The sequence below is a fragment of the Zootoca vivipara genome, chromosome 12 (genome assembly GCF_965207765.1).
Source record: "Zootoca vivipara chromosome 12, rZooViv2.hap1.1, whole genome shotgun sequence".
NCBI lineage: Eukaryota > Metazoa > Chordata > Lepidosauria > Squamata > Lacertidae > Zootoca > Zootoca vivipara.
The window spans coordinates 5,541,782-5,558,511 of NC_142595.1; the positions used below are offsets into that span (position 1 = coordinate 5,541,782).

Here is a 16,730-nt window from a genome sequence, read left to right on the forward strand (position 1 = left end):
CATATCCCATCCCACTAGCAGGGGGTGAATAGAATGAAAAATTGATCCTGGTCCTACTGCCCTGCCAACGCAGATCCCGCCTACTGCAGTCAATAAAGATTTGGCCTGACTTCTTCTTCTTCTTCTTTCCTTTTTCCTTTTCCTCACAAAAGGAACCCAAAGTGACTTACAAAATTCAAATTTCTGCATACCATATTATTATTATTATTATTATTTATTATTGGCATTTCCAAAATTTCCTCAAAAGGCTCCACAAGGTATCAGAAAACTGAAACTGCCCTTGATAAGGCGCAGGTTGCAGCCACAGCTAAGGTGGCATTTTTCCATCTCCGCCGTATCAAGCAGTTGGTCCCTTACCTCTCTCGCCCTGATCTGGCCACAGTGATCCATGAGACGGTCACCTCCAGGCTTGATTATTGTAACTCGCTGTACGCGGGGCTGCCCTTGAAGCTGACCCAGAAACTCCAGCGGGTGCAGAATGCCGCGGCGAGGCTCCTTACGCCTTACGGGGTCCTGGCCGCGGGATCACATTCATCCAGTGCTTTACCAGCTGCACTGGCTCCTGATGGAGTATAGGATCAGGTTTAAGGTGCTGATTTTGACCTTTAAAGCCCTATGCGGCTTGGGACCCTCGTACCTACGGGACTGCCTCTCCTGGTATGCCCCACGGAGGACCTTAAGGTCCACAAACAACAATATTCTGGAGATCCCGAGCCATAAGGTGGCTAGATTGGCCTCAACTAGGGCCAGGGCCTTTTCAGTATTGGCCCCAACTTGGTGGAACGCTCTTTCACAGGAGACCAGGGCCCTGTGGGATTTGTCATCTTTCCACAGGGCTTGCAAGACAGAGCTGTTCCGCCTGGCCTTTGGGTTGGATTCAGTCTGACCCCTGTGTTTTCCTCCCTCATGGTTTGGATTTATGGACTACTTAAAATGAGGCTACATTTTAAATTTTAATATTGTATTTTAATCTGTATTTTAATTAATTGTTTTCTTTTTTGTCTTATTGTAATTTTGTTGGTGTTGGCCGCCCTGAGCCCGCTTTTGACTGGGGAGGGCGGGGTATGAATAAATTATTATTATTATTATTATTATTATTATTATTATTATTATTATTAGAAGCAGCTGGAGCACATGGAGGCAAGATTTTATCAGGCAACTTCCTGGTTCACAAATCATGTTCTTATCCGACATTACCCTCACACAAGTCTCAAGGAGTGGAATCTGTGTGCCAGTGAGATTCGGTGCCCTTAAAGTTGGTACTCCCTCTGTTCACATTCTTTCCCACAAAACTCACCACCACAATTCACACCTCGTCTCTAGCCTGTCGCCTCCCCTGAGGGGCATAGGCTGCAAATTCCTTCAGAAAGCAACCATATGGACAATGCCCACAAATCCTCCTAAGCAGGATTTGCTACTTTAGGAGAGCCACTGTCACACCAGGTAGCAGAGACTCATTTAAAGTGTGACTGCTTTAACTCAGAAGTGCGGGAATTCCCATTGGGATGGAGAGAGATCCTTTCCCCTTGAAATGAGAGCAAATACTAAGAGGTAACTGAATCTTGTATCTGGCAAGGAAGGTGGTTTCAAATCCCATTTGGTGTTAGGTTTCTAACAATGGTTCTTCTTTCAAAGTCATGATCAACTGCATTCTTTAACATTTCCAAGCAGGGGCTTGTTTGGCATGCAGAGGAGGGGGATGAGGGAGAATAAATTCCTGTCTACTTTCTGTTCTTGGTTCTTTAAAGTGTATGGATAAAGGGAAGACACTACAAGTTTTCCCCAATTATTCCAAGGAGCTTATTAATTGCGAACTAAGACTCAAGGAAGCCCTGCTCAGTGTGCATTCATGAGAAGCTTCTTGAGGCCTGATTTTCCCCTCTTTTATTTTATTTTAATTTTATTTGTGTGGGCTTTGAGGTCTGGGTCACTGCATGCTTGTGTGAAATCACATGCAATTGAAACACCCCACTGTGCCCTGTTCTGGCCTTTTAGTGACAACTTCCGGCCTCGGCCCAGGATAACTGAAGGAGCATTTCCACCCCCATTGTCCAGCCCGGACACTGAGGTCCAGCGCCGAGGGCCTTCTGGAGGATCCCTCACTGCGAAAAGCGAGGTTACAGGGAACCAGGCAGAGGGCCTTCTCAGTAGTGGCGCCTGCCCTTTGGAACATCCCCCATCAGATGTCAAGGAAATAAGCAACTATCCCACTTTAGATGCAGGTGGCGCTGTGCGTTAAACCACAGAGCCTAGGGCTTGCTGATCAGAAGGTCGGCAGTTCGAATCCCCGTGACGGGGTGAGCTCCTGTAGCTCAGTCCCGGCTCCTGCGAACCTTGCAGTTCAAAAGCACCTCAAAGTGCAAGTAGATAAATAGGGACCGCTCCAGCGGGAAGGTAAACGGCGTTTCCGTGCGCTGCTCTGGTTCACCAGAAGCAGCTTAGTCATGCTGGCCACATGACGCGGAAGCTGTACGCCGGCTCCCTCGGCCAATAACGCGAGATGAGCGCCGCAACCCCAGAGTTGTCTGCGACTGGACCTAATCGTCAAGGGTCCCTTTACCTTTACCCACTTTTTAAAGACATCTGAAGGCAGCCATGCTTAGGGAAGTTTTTAATGTTTAATGCTGTATTGTTTTTTTAATATTCGATTGGGAGCTGCCCAGAGTGGCTAGGAAAACCTAGCCAGATGAGCGGGGTAGGTATAAATAAATAAATAAATAAATAAATTATTATTACTACAACTACTACTACTATTGCTACTTTTATTATGTCTCCAGGTCACTTCCGGGTACAGCACTGTGCGCATATGTGTGACATTGTGATATTGGTCATGCCTAAAATGAGGGTTGCCTGTACTGGTGAAAGTACCCCTAAAATCATTGGAGAACCTCTTTCAGTGGTTTCTTGTAAATGCTAAGTAGCATGGGAGACAAGATGGAACCCTGTGACACCCCACAGGCCACGGCAAGGACCAACATTCTCCCAGCGCTGCCTTTTGATTCTACTATTTACTTCTCATACTGTTCAAAAGAACATTCTGTTCATAAAGTTAAATCCCTCTAATTTTGTCTGCAATAAAATATTATCTCTCAGAAACATCAAAATATTCATACTGGACATTCCATACATTCACGTCCAGAAATAAATATCTATGAAAGAAAGCTTAATGTAATATTTCCCCATAGCCCAGTGATGGCCAAACTTGGCCCTCCAGATGTTTTGGGACTACAATTCCCATCATCCCTGACCACTGGTCCTGTTAGCTAGGGATGGTGGGAGTTGTAGTCCCAAAACAGCTGGAGGGCCAAGTTTGGCCATCACTGCCATAGCAGAAACCAGACTTTTATTGGCTTCTCAATCTATGATTGATGGACATCTGAAGATCAAAGTGAGGATTAACACTAGGGCTGGGGCGATATCAGCTTTTCAACATCGCGGAACATTGCGGTCTGGTTTTATACCGCGGAGTTGAAAAAAACAAGCTGTATTGGCCCCAGTCTGTGAGGTGCTGGGAGAAATTGCTGCAGCTCTCACCATAGGAGCTAAGGCTGTTTCACCCCAGCACCCAGTGGGCTGGGACAACAACAGCTTGTTTGTACGGTTCAGCTGGGGCGCGGGAGGGCTCTCAATCCCCAGCTAAGCCGTCCCTGATTCCCACACCACTCATGGACAAGCACAGAGATCACTGGTGATCCTTTGAGGGCTCCCCATCCCCAGCAGGGCCATCCCAGGTGCTCCCCCCACCAGCGCTGGGCTGGGGAAACCTTTAACTCAGGCATCCCCAAACTGCAGCCCTCCAGATGTTTTGGCCTACAACTCCCATGATCCCTAGCTAACAGGACTAGTGGTCGGGGATGATGGGAATTGTAGTCCAAACTATCTGGAGGGTCGAAGTTTGGGGGTGCCTGCTTTAACTCATGGGTAGGCCACTTAAGGCCCGGGGCCCGGATCCGGCCCAATCGCCTTCTAAATCCGGCCCTCGGGCGGTCCTGGAATCAGCATGTTTTTACATGAGTAGAATGTGTGTTTTATTGAAAATGCATCTCTGGGTTATTGGTGGGGCATAGGAATTTGTTCTCCCCTCCAAAAAAATAATAGTCCGGCCCCCCACAAGGTCTGAGGGACAGTGGACCGGCCCCCTGCTGAAAAAGTTTGCTCACTCCTGAACTGCTCAGCTGAGGAACCGCACGCTCCTCAGCCGAGGATTTTAAAGATGCAGAGGGACGAGCAAGCTGTACCGTATGGGCGCTTTGCCAATGCAGCTTTTTTCCTCCCTCTGCGCAGGATGAGGGCAGAGTGGGAAGGTGGTTTCACTCAGTGATATATTGCTGCTGAAACCACCACCGCTCCTGAGTCCCTCTGCTAGCAACACTCGCTGGAGGAAGTCGCTAGCAGAGGGAGTCCTGGGCCTAATTAACACAAATAATTCTCTTTTGACTGAAATGCAGCAACCACACAAACTTTGGAAAATAAATCTTTTCTTATGCAACCTGCTGGAATATCTCAAGGGAGTAAACTAAAAGGAGGCAGGTGCGAACAGATTATCCACCATTATTTATTTATTTGCTCATTCATAAAACTCTCCAAGCAGTATATGCAATAAAATTATAATTTGCCAGGGCTGTTAAAAACTGTTTTTTTTAAATATATATATAAAAAACAAGTACACACAATATAATTATCAAGAGAACAGATAAAATCAGCAAAAGCTTCAAAACAAACATAGAAAAGTAAATTATATGTCTGTGGAGGCATGCTGAAATAAAAGTTTTTCAGTCGGTGTCTAAAGCGCTTTATATCATCTAATATAAAGCGGATTGTGGTAGGGCTGTTAAGAAATTTAGCTTAGGGTTTGGTTTGTGTAAGGCCACAGCTCATGCTGAGTAATGGGGGGCGTGTGTATGCAAATTCCTTGGATCTGATTGGTTGTTGGGGCTCCTCTTAAAGCTGCGTCCACCATTTTCTGGTCACATTTTTGCCTGGCGTTTGAACTGTGTGTTTCTATCGGTTCCTGTCTGGCAAGAGAGCGTTCCTGGATTCCTGGAGTCTGGTTGTATCTGGCTTATTTAATTTGCTGATTTATTCAGCTTATTGCTTGCTTTTGATTTTTAGCTTTCATTTACTGCCTTATTTAGCTCCGTTTTGATTCTCCCCCTCCCCTCCCTCCCCACTCCCTTCCCCTACGGCTCGGCCTCGGCTGGGGGCGTTGGGAGTCCCCCCCCCCGCACAGGCATCCCACTTTATTTAAAGGGCGCACCCCCCTTTAGATTCCTTTAAATTCTTTAAATTCCCCCCCCCGCTTGCCTTGGCTAGCCTGCTGTGGCTCTTGGTGGGCAAGGGGGCCTTGGTACCCTGAGGGAGCCTTGGCTCCTGGCTCCTTGCCTGGCCGTTTTCCTGCTGGGGCTGGGCTGGGCTGGGCTGGAGCCACGTGGGTGGTTAATAGGGCTGTTGCCGGCTGAGGAGCATTGAGGCTGCTTGCGCTCTGCTGGGGGCCTCTAATTTGGCTTATTGGGGGCTGTGGCGTTTGCCGCCCCCCCTGGGGTGCCTGCGGGGTGGGGGTGCATCATTGGGAGGGCGCCAGGCCGTTATTGTGCCTGGTTTGCACGTTGCGTCCGCCATTTTAATGCTTGCAACCCCCTTTGCTATTAAGCAGAGAGCTGCTGCTTGTGCATTGGGGGGAGCGGTTTGAGGGGGGTTGCTGGGTCTTTAGGACCTTGGGAGGGGGTCCCCTCACTTGATTCACCTGGGGGGCCTCTAGTTTTTGTGTCCTGTATAGCGTTTGTTTTCTGTTTGCATCTGTTTTAGCTGAGGAAAAATTTTTTCCTGGCTGCAGTTTATTTCGAGGCTTGAGTGCTTGCAGCCAGTTTCTGGGCGTTTGGCGCCATCTACTGGCCACGAGTTGTTACTACACCTACAAATTTAATTGCCTTTTCCCTCAGCCTATATTGAAGTCCCTTGAACAGGCTTTGACTTTATTGTGTTGCCTGACTAGCTTATTGGGTCATTTTAACTTATTGGTTTCCTTTAATTACTTGATTTAATTTATATCCTTTTATTTAGGAATCTTAATTGATTCAATTGGATTATAATTGGCTTTGACCTGCGTGGGCTTGCTTTGGTTAAGTGAAAGGAAAAAACTTTTACTCCTTGCCTTTAATTGGAGGCCTGAGTACTGCAGCCTACTTTAGGTTCTCTATGCCATCGGCTGGCCTCAAGGGGGTTATCGCACCTTGTTAGTTTTGATACTGTTCCTTCCCAATAGATAGGGAATACATTGCTTGGCCTGCGTTTTGGGTTTCTTGCATTGTTTAATTGGCTTAATTGATGTCCATTGTTTAATTCAATTTAATTTTAATTCACGTTAATTTAGTTTTCACGTATTCTGGTTAAGGATTCTATTTGGTTGCGTGGGTGGGAGTTTGGCTTTGGCCTGCGCATTTCCCTCTCCCTCCCTTTTAGGGGGGGGGCCGGGGCGTGTGCCGGGGTCCGGCCTACACCAGCCTGCAATACAAGTCTAACTGATTTCCCTGGGGCCTTTCAGAGGCCTGGGTGTCCCCAAATATTTTGCAGTTAGTTTTGCAGATTGGTTGGGAAGGCTCCAATATTTGAGGGGTGGGGTGACGCCGCCTAGTGGTTAAAGTGGTAATACGCACCCCTGTGTGATTCCACGTGTGTTTGCTTGTTATTCCAAGTAGTTAATAGTTCAGGATGGCGGCCCACCCATCCACTTCAGGGAAATCTAAGAGGGTCATTAAGGGCGCTTCGCAGAAGCTGCGTTCGCCAGCCTCGCAGGCAGCGGGTCGCGTGGAAGCATTCATCGCTAGCATTGCTGGTGACCCACAGGCCCTGGCCCAGCTTGGATCTGGGCTTGATGCCTTATTACAGAACCCGGCCTCTCATCCTGCCGCCTCGACCTCTGCTGGTTTACCTCTGGAAGCAGGGCGGGAGGCGGCGACTACGGCCATGCCTCCAGACCGGCAAGGCCCAGACCCTCTTTCTGCCCCCTCTACCTCTGCAGGTGTATCCCTGGACCCTGGGCAAGCTACGGTGGCGGCGTCGCAGCCTCTGTCCCCCATGGCGACCATTCTGGAACTGCCTGAGACCACCACGTCTGGGCCAGCTGACTCGTCGGATGACGACTTCGTGGGGCCTTCTGGTGTTCTGATGCCGAATGCCTCTTCCACTCCTATGGTGGTGCCGGCGCCCCCTCCCGTCAAACGACGGAGTGAGGGGAAGCAGCCTCGGCGCACCAGGAGGGCGAGGCAGGCTAAGGGCAGAGTAAGTGGGCAAGGGCAGGGGGGGCGGACGGGGGCCTCCTCTAATGTTGTTGTTTCGCCCGTTGCTCCATCCCAGACTCTTGCCGTCGCCTCGCGGCGCGAGGGGCTTTCGTCGGCATCCGGCGAGGAAGCCCTCCCAGTGCCGGCTAGAGCGTCGAGTGGCGGAAAACGTCGTCACAAAAGTCGTTCCAGGAGGCGGGCAAAGAGGCGCAAGGACGATACCTCGGCTTCGACCACCTCAGGTTCGTCCTCTAGCTCCGAGGGTTCTGATCACTCTATGGGGTTGTACTGGGCTTACGGGGAAGTGGATTCTGGCCTTCCTCGTTGGGCCTGGGCTCGTCGAGCGAATTCGCATCGTGCTCGTTATGGAGCTGTTCAAGAATGTCTCGACGGAGAGTTGGTCCCGGAAACCACGGTTTCCACCAACAGTACTAGGGATATTATTCCGGGCAGTCACTTGTCCTCTAAATTGAGGTCTAGGATATTGGATGGTAAATATGTAGACATTTTTGATTTAGCTCCACCAGAGGAGGTGGTCCCTGAGCAAGGAAACGCCCTCGTTGGTACTAAGAAGAAAGGCAGGGGGAGAAAGGTGGAGCGGACTTTCGAGCGTTGGCTCGATTGTTATCAAGTTTTTTCCGGGGTAGTAGTAGCGGCATATCCCCGCAGGGCTCTACACCTTATCGTGTACCAGTCCATCGTAAGGTCAGCATATAACATGGCAGGGGAAGCGGCCGCAATTGCTTATGATGAAAGATTTCGCAGGCGGGCGTCAAAAATTGACACCGCCCGCTTTGACAGGAAAGACTTGGACCTTTGGACCACGTATGTGGCTCCGTCGGTTTCACGGAAACCCGCCGAGCAGCAAAGGGCTAAGACCCAGCCTTTTAAGGCGGCACCTAAATTGCGCTGCTGGGATTTCAATAAAGGACTGTGTCAGCGCCCGCGGTGTATTTATGCGCACACTTGTGACCGGTGTGGCGGTAGCCACCCGGCTGTTAACTGCTATGCGGGCCGGCGGCCCTTTCGTGGGGGTCGGGGAGGATTCAGGCAGGCGCCAAGGGGTTCCGCCCCTGCCCTCCCCGCTCCCCCCGCAGCTTCCACATCAAAGTGAATTGCTTCAGTTAGCTTTTTCTCCCATTAAGTTACCGGCCCTTAAACATTGGTTAGCCTCCTATCCCAATATTGAGGCGGCTGCATATCTTCGGGATGGTTTCTCCTTCGGGTTCCGGATTCCGATAGCTTCGGTTCCCCTGGCTAGGAATCCTAGGAACCAGAAGTCGGTGAGAGAGATGCACGAGGTCGCAAGGCGGAAGGTTAATAAAGAAATAGCCCTCCAGCGCATGGCTGGTCCTTTTGCGTCTCCGCCTTTTCCCAATCTGCACCTCTCTCCCTTGGGAATCGTCCCCAAGAAGGCTCCGGGTGAGTTTCGGCTCATTCATAATTTGTCTCACCCTAGGGACACGTCCGTGAACGACGTGATCCCTCCGGAGCTTTGTACGGTCAAATACGCTTCTCTCGACCAGGCAATTAAAATGATCAGAAAGTTTGGGCCGGGGGCCTTGTTGGCAAAATGTGATATCGAATCGGCTTTCCGATTATTACCAATTCATCCGCATGATTTTTGGTTGCTGGGCTTTCAGTTTGAAGGCGCCTATTATTTTGATAAGGCCATGCCAATGGGCTGCTCCGTAGCCTGTGCGGCCTTCGAGTGCTTTAGTACGTTTTTGGAATGGGCCCTTCGCACGAAGACCGGATTAACGGGGGTCACTCATTATTTGGATGATTTTTTAATGGTTTCTGCGGCCGATACGGGTGACTGCGTCACCCTGCTACAGGCCTTTAACGACCTTACCAATGAGCTGGGCGTGCCCCTCGCAGCGGATAAGACTGAAGGCCCAGCTACCAGGCTCACGTACCTGGGTATCCTTCTGGATACCGTTAATCAGACTTCCAGCTTACCTATGGAGAAGATCACCACGCTTCGACGGGTGATAGAGGAAATGCTGGTGCCGGAAAAAGTGACGCTTCGCCAGCTGCAATCGTTGCTGGGTCACTTTAATTTTGCCTGTAAAGTTGTGTCACCCGGTCGCCCCTTTTGTGCGCGTTTGAACAAACGCACCGTTGGCCTGCGTCAGCCTCATCACCGGGTGCGCTTATCGCAGGGTGAGAAGGCTGACATGAGGATGTGGCTGGTATTCCTGGAGGAATACAATGGGGTATCCTTGTGGCAGGATGTTTTAAACCTGCACAACGATTTCCAAGTGCACTCCGATGCGGCGGGTTCCCTGGGATTTGGTTTGTTTTGGAATGGCAGGTGGTGCGCACAAAGATGGCCCCCTGCTTGGCGGGACACTGAAATCACGCGGGATTTAACTTTTCTTGAGTTCTTTCCTATAGCAGTTGCAGTCCATATTTGGGTTGACGACTTCAAGGACCGCCGCGTATGCTTTTGGTCAGATAACCAGGCTGTGGTGACTGTCCTTGCGAAACAATCTTCTAAGTCAACTCGGGTATCGGCTCTGCTGCGGGCATTCGTGCTGCAGTGCCTGCGTTTTAACATTATTTTCTCTGCGCGTTTTGTCCCGGGCGTGGCCAACGATATAGCTGACGCTTTGTCACGATTTCAGATGGAGCGCTTCAGGTCCCTGGTTCCAGACGCACAACATCAGCCGGAGATTTTCCCGGATCGTCTTTGGAACCTTGGCAGCTGCTAGTCTTGCAGGGAGTAGCTGCTTCTGTTTCCCCCTCTACCCTGCGGGCTTATCAAAAAGCTTGGACTGACTTTTTAACTTTTCGCAGTCAGTCGCTCGCGGTGGAGGGAGCGGCCCGCCCCTCTTCTTCCCAGGTGCTTCAATATTTGGCACACCTGTTTCACCTGGGAAGGGCTGCCAGGACCATAAAGCTCCAGTCTGCGGCCATTTCATTTTTCTCGAAATTGTTTTTTAATAGGGACCCTTGCGCCAAATTTGTGGTGCGTAAGGCCATGGAGGGATGGGGTAGGCTTTGTCCTCCCCGTTCCCCTACCAGGAACCCGATTTCTTTTGATCTTCTCACTAAAATGAGATTGAAGCTTAGGGTGGTGTGTTGGTCTAAATATGAGGCCCGTTTGTTTTCGGCCGCCTTCTCAGTGGCCTTTTTTGGCGCTTTGAGAATTGGTGAAATTGTAGGGGGTCAGATGCGTCAGGGGGTGCCAGGGGGTTTGCTACTCCAGGACATACGTCTGTCACCAACGGAATTGTTAATCACGATTCGGAGTTCCAAGACCGACCAGGCTGGTAAAGGAGCAGTAATGCGACTGCCTGCTACGGGGCAGACGGGCCCCTGCCCGGTTAAGGACGTAGCCAAATTCTTGGCGGAAAGGCCAGCTGGGGAGGGCCCCTTGTTTGTGCATCAGGATGGTAACCCGATGACTAGGCTGCAATTTACTAGAGTTATGAGGAAGGTGATAGCGGCATGCGGTTGCGTGGCCGCTAATTACGCTCCTCATTCCTTTCGCATTGGGGCCGCCACTACGGCGGCCCACTGGGGTCTTTCGGTTGATGCTATTAAGGATTTGGGCAGGTGGAAATCTGCAGCGTATAGATCTTATGTTCGGAAGCGCTCCTAACTTTGTCGTTTGTTTTCCAATGTTTTCCCAGGGCTCGCGGACGTGCACATATGGATGGTGGGACATTCCATAGTCCATTGGGCAGGCCTTCGCGCTGGCCAAACGCCATTGGGTCCTCGACTTGGCCTTCCATCCAACATCCAAGTGACCTGGATGGGCAAGAGGGGCATGCGCTGGGGGGAGCTTCTCCCTTTGCTGCGGCGCAAAGCCCTCTTGCTCGGGTGCCCGTCCGCCCTGGTGATCCAGCTGGGAGAAAATGACATCCCCGCTGTGGACCCGTTATCTCTTCGCCTGGCTATCCTACGAGATTTGTTGGAGATAAGGACTTGGTTCCCTGATACCGTCGTTTTTTGGTCCCAAATGTTGCAGAGGATGCAATGGCGGGGTGATATTCCTCCTCTGGCTGGGGAAAGAGCTAGGAAGAGGGTTAACAGCGCAGCATCCAAACGGGTGTACGAAATCGGGGGGAGTTTGATTCGTCATCCCGTAATTAATGTTAGAGCCCCGCTTTTATATCGGGATGATGGGGTTCACTTATCCCCTGATGGGTATGATATTTGGCTGCGTGATGTGTCTGAGGGTTTAAAAAGTTGGTTAGGTCTCTGAGTGTTGGCGGCAAGCCAGGGCTGGCTTGATTGGCGGTTAGGCTTTTGGTTGGTTAATCGGTTGGTAGAGGGGGTGGCACACGGATGCCTACCCTCACCTCCGTTTGCTCCATATAGAAGTATTCCGTTAAAGGAATCTCAGGGCTTACACTCTTGTCCTTACCATCCCGCCATTGGCGGGAATGGTGGGCCCAATTTTAAGAGCAAGAGCCTTGAGGAACATTCTTGGTGAAGGTGAGGAGGGAATGACTGGGCGCAGCCACCTCCTCACTCCCAGGTATGTTTACTTGACTTCCATGCGGAAGTCGGAGCAGGAACTGTCCAAGCGGACAGTGGTGAGTCCTGTCCTATGGTGACAGCTGATGTGAGTCCTGCCACGTGGGCAGATGAGGTGAGTCCTGTCCAATGGTGACAGCTGATGTGAGTCCTGCCACGTGGGGCAGATGAGGTGAGTCCTGTCCTAAGGGGACAGCTGATTGAGTCCTGTCCTGGATGGACAGATGGGGATAGTCCTTCTTTAGGAAGGACGAGTGAATAACCAAAAGCCTAAGCCAACACTCGGATTAAAATTGTGTATTTAATAAAGTTGTGGCCCTAAATTATTTGCCAAAAACCAAACCATAATTCTGTTGTCAGTTGTGAGTTATTTAAGGTAATTTTCTGGGAAGCCTCGACACACAAAGCGCTTTATATCATCTAATATAAAGCGGATTGTGGTAGGGCTGTTAAGAAATTTAGCTTAGGGTTTGGTTTGTGTAAGGCCACAGCTCATGCTGAGTAATGGGGGGCGTGTGTATGCAAATTCCTTGGATCTGATTGGTTGTTGGGGCCCCTCTTAAAGCTGCGTCCACCATTTTCTGGTCACATTTTTGCCTGGCGTTTGAACCCCTCCCACCCGCCCTTTCTTTCTTGCAGGTTAGCACGACATTGCTATTGCCTTCGGGGCCGCCTGTATTCAGGGGTCAGTAGGAATTTTTCCAATTGGCTGATTGGCTGTGCCTCTTGGTTTTCGCCTACTGCGCTAGCAAATTGTCACAACTTGTTAGGTTGGCGGTTAGGCTTTTGGTTGGTTAATCGGTTGGTAGAGGGGGTGGCACACGGATGCCTACCCTCACCTCCGTTTGCTCCATATAGAAGTATTCCGTTAAAGGAATCTCAGGGCTTACACTCTTGTCCTTACCATCCCGCCATTGGCGGGAATGGTGGGCCCAATTTTAAGAGCAAGAGCCTTGAGGAACATTCTTGGTGAAGGTGAGGAGGGAATGACTGGGCGCAGCCACCTCCTCACTCCCAGGTATGTTTACTTGACTTCCATGCGGAAGTCGGAGCAGGAACTGTCCAAGCGGACAGTGGTGAGTCCTGTCCTATGGTGACAGCTGATGTGAGTCCTGCCACGTGGGCAGATGAGGTGAGTCCTGTCCAATGGTGACAGCTGATGTGAGTCCTGCCACGTGGGGCAGATGAGGTGAGTCCTGTCCTAAGGGGACAGCTGATTGAGTCCTGTCCTGGATGGACAGATGGGGATAGTCCTTCTTTAGGAAGGACGAGTGAATAACCAAAAGCCTAAGCCAACACTCGGATTAAAATTGTGTATTTAATAAAGTTGTGGCCCTAAATTATTTGCCAAAAACCAAACCATAATTCTGTTGTCAGTTGTGAGTTATTTAAGGTAATTTTCTGGGAAGCCTCGACACACAAAACAGTATATCATGTTTCCTCCATAAGCTACTGAACAGTGGGAGCAGCTTATTTATATTACATTCAGGTAACTCACAACTGACAAACATTTAACTTGTGTGCATACAGCTTTATGCGCTTGGCAAAGAAATAAAATATAAAATATAAAAAGAGGGAGGAAAGGGGGCAGGTGGGAAAAGACTTGGGCTATCCCACCTTTAAGCGAACCAACAGAAAGAGGCCGCGAAAATTTGTGTTCTTTTATGTATCTATGTTTTTACCTGCCGTATGTCCTCCAACACAGTTAAGAAAGGAGTTGCTTGAAATTATAAAATTATTTATTAAAACCCATGGGGTGAACTGGCCAAATAGACAGGCAAGCTGTTTGGCAGTGGAATTTGCTACCAAGGAAGTGTGATCCACTTCCCAGCCTGGGTAAAGCCGGAAAGGGTTCCCCCCAAGGCTGGGAAAACCCGGGGAGGTGTTGTTGCCGTCCCACAATGGTGCCCAACCTGGTGCCAAGTGTCGTTATACAACAGATGAAACATCCACGGACAATTTTCTTCTCTTCTCTTCTTTGTTTATGCCTCCACTGCCTCCTTATTTTTATTCAGTGCCCCCCAATTGCACTCAAGGCTACTACCGCCCGCCCCCATGCCCGGATCGTTTCAGTGGCACAGAAGGCGGTATCACCCACTTTGGAAAACACTGCTATAAAACACACATACTTTCCTTTCTCACCGTTTATACAAGTTGCTTTGCTTGAATCTGTATAGTGCTATATTGAAAACTAATGGAAATATATGCAGGGGGATATCCATTTTTAATATAATGATGTTTAAACATTGCAGTGTTTTAGCTGGGTCAAAGTATTTGTTTACAATACTAGTACTTCATCAAACTGAACTTGCAGCCTCAGAAAACTGTGTTCCTCAGCATTTCTCATTCTGACACCAATGATGCAATAAGCACGCTAATAAGCAACTAATAAATTTTAATAATAATAATAATTTTGCCCATTAGGTGCAAGGTAAATCTGACTGCTATGGGAATATGGTAATACCTTATTCTCAAGTTGTGAGTCATTCATTGTCTTGCAATGTTAGCTATAAATATACTGAAACAAACAAAGATTACTGAAATGCTATCACACTCAGTATTGGCATTTGCTAAGAGAGAAAGAGATTTAATGCTGACCATCTGACATACACAGATTTGTGTACAAACATTCAATAATGCAACTTTTAATTACTCCAGCAAGGTTGTGGTCCCCTCTTTTTCTGCTGTTTTCCTTTATCCGTAGATGAAATTAATCTTCCCTGCACACCTATTTTGGTGTAATTCTGCCTGCTTTAATAACTTTTCGCTTCTTGTACAGTTTGTGCTTCGTTGATGCCACTCAGCTTCTGAACAAAGGCAGCCACACAAAGCCACCCTGAGCTTTTGCTGTTTTCCCACAACCCCCTTTGACAGGGGTGGCAAAGGCCTTTTGCACTGGAGCTTCTGAACTGAGCCCTTGTTTTACATGTAAATTACATCCAATATCTTTCAATGCACCTCAAGGAGGGAGAATAAAAAGCTTGGCTCACTGAGCTGGTAGTGGAATTCTCACGGGGGTGGGGTGGGGGGTGGTATAGAGAGAGATCCCTAATCTCTTTAGGATGTTGAAAATCACAACCACATAAAGTGGTCCTGGGGGTTATTACAAAGACTTTTCAGGAAAATGCAATGGCGGTGGGAGGGGAACACGAGGAGAGATTATCATTTGGCATATTTCCCCCCCCCCCAGTTGAAAAGAATAAAAACTTCCTGTTTTCTCTACAGCATTTCAAAGACACCAAAAATTTTCTCAAGCAATATTTGAATGCACTGTTGGGATCATGTGGAAATAATAATACAAAAGCGGAAATGTTCAGGAAATGTTGTGCATCACATATGACACCAAGAGAAACAGATAATGTCTGAATTATTGTTGTCGTCCTCCAGATATCTTTATTGAAATTTGAAAGTATATAATTATATGTGCACTAAATATTTTTTAAAAAGGTAAAAGGTAAAGGACCCCTGACAGTTAAGTCCAGTTGCAGACAACTCTGGGGTTGCGGCACTCATCTCGCTTTACAGGCAGAGGGAGCCGGCATTTGTCTGCAGAGGTTTTCCGGGTAATGTGGCCAGCATGAGTAAGCCGCTTCTGGCGCAATGGAACACCAAAACCAGAGCAGCACACGGAAACACCGTTTACCTTTCCGCCACAGCAGTACCTATATATCTACTTGCACTTTGACGTGCTTTCGAACTGCTAGGTGGGCAGGAGTTGGGGACCAAGCAACGGGAGCTCACCCCGTCACGGGGATTCAACCCGTTGACCTGATCAGCAAGCCCAAGAGGCTCAGTGGTTTAGACCTGCGTCCCTGAATATGGTGAGACGTAAATAAAAGAAAGAAAAAGAAAAAGAGAAACAGCACCTGTGTAGAAGGGAAAGTAAAGGCGGGAGGAGAAAAAAAATCCCAAACTGTACAAAGTTGTTACTATACTTCACCAGATCTTAACTTATTACAGTATATGTAAGAATGGACTCAACATATCATTGAATTTGTCCATGGCAAGTCTGCGTTTATATGCAAGTTGTTTGTATGTTGCGAGTTTGTATAAGTCTTCTGGTCCCATGGCCACTGGTCCCATCACCTCCTGGCAAATAGAAGGGGAAGAAATGGAGGCAGTGAGAGATTTTACTTTCTTGGGCTCCTTGATCACTGCAGATGGTGACAGCAGTCACGAAATTAAAAGACGCCTGCTTCTTGGGAGAAAAGCAATGACAAACCTAGACAGCATCTTAAAAAGCAGAGACATCACCTTGCCTACAAAGGTCCGCATAGTTAAAGCTATGGTTTTCCCAGTAGTGATGTATGGAAGTGAGAGCTGGACCATAAAGAAGGCTGATCGCCGAAGAATGGATGCTTTTGAATTATGGTGCTGGAGGAGACTCTTGAGAGTCCCATGGACTGCAAGAAGATCAAACCTATCCATTCTGAAGGAAATCAGCCCTGAGTGCTCACTGCAAGGACAGGTCGTGAAGCTGAGGCTCCAATACTTTGGCCACCTCATGAGAAGAGAAGACTCCCTGGAAAAGACCCTGATGTTGGGAAAGATGGAGGGCACTAGGAGAAGGGGACGACAGAGGACGAGATGGTTGGACAGTGTTCTTGAAGCTACGAACATGAGTTTAACCAAACTGCGGGAGGCAGTGGAAGACAGGAGTGCCTGGCGTGCTATGGTCCATGGGGTCACGAAGAGTCGGACATGACTAAACAACAACAACAACATAAGTCTTCAATCCAGTCGTAGAAGGGAGCCGCATTTTTATTTTTCCAATTCATCAGAATCAGTCTTTTCGCTGTGTTGAGGACACAGAGAGCACACTCATATTGTCCTTTTATAAGGTAATGTCTGAATTTTGATAGGTGGGTTTTTTTCTTGTAGACTGGTGACTGAGAGATTGATCCTATAAGTTGAATGTTTCTTCATCAACTGACAATTTTCTCGTGAGTTTCCATTAATTCC

The 16,730-nt window shown here is 48.7% G+C and overlaps 2 protein-coding genes across 22 annotated transcripts in view; one reads left to right on the forward strand and one right to left on the reverse strand.

Moving 5' to 3' along the window:
- Positions 1-16,730, reverse strand: part of FHOD3 (formin homology 2 domain containing 3) — a 315,286-nt gene that overhangs the window by 215,243 nt on the left and 83,313 nt on the right. The window lies entirely within an intron of this gene.
- LOC148683755 (uncharacterized) lies at positions 5,227-13,130 on the forward strand. The gene is made up of 2 exons (XM_088655957.1): positions 5,227-7,519; positions 10,919-13,130. The coding sequence occupies exons 1-2, from the start codon at positions 6,709-6,711 to the stop codon at positions 11,491-11,493; spliced, it is 1,386 nt and encodes a 461-aa protein (XP_088512083.1). The 5' UTR covers positions 5,227-6,708; the 3' UTR covers positions 11,494-13,130.

Excerpts from the sequence above, each read along its gene's own strand:
- LOC148683755 (XM_088655957.1), top strand. The coding sequence starts at position 6,709 with ATGGCGGCCCACCCATCCACTTCAGGGAAATCTAAGAGGGTCATTAAG. Across the intron at positions 7,520-10,918 it reads CTCGGCTTCGACCACCTCAG|GGCTCGCGGACGTGCACATA; the intron begins GTTCGTCCTCTA and ends ATGTTTTCCCAG.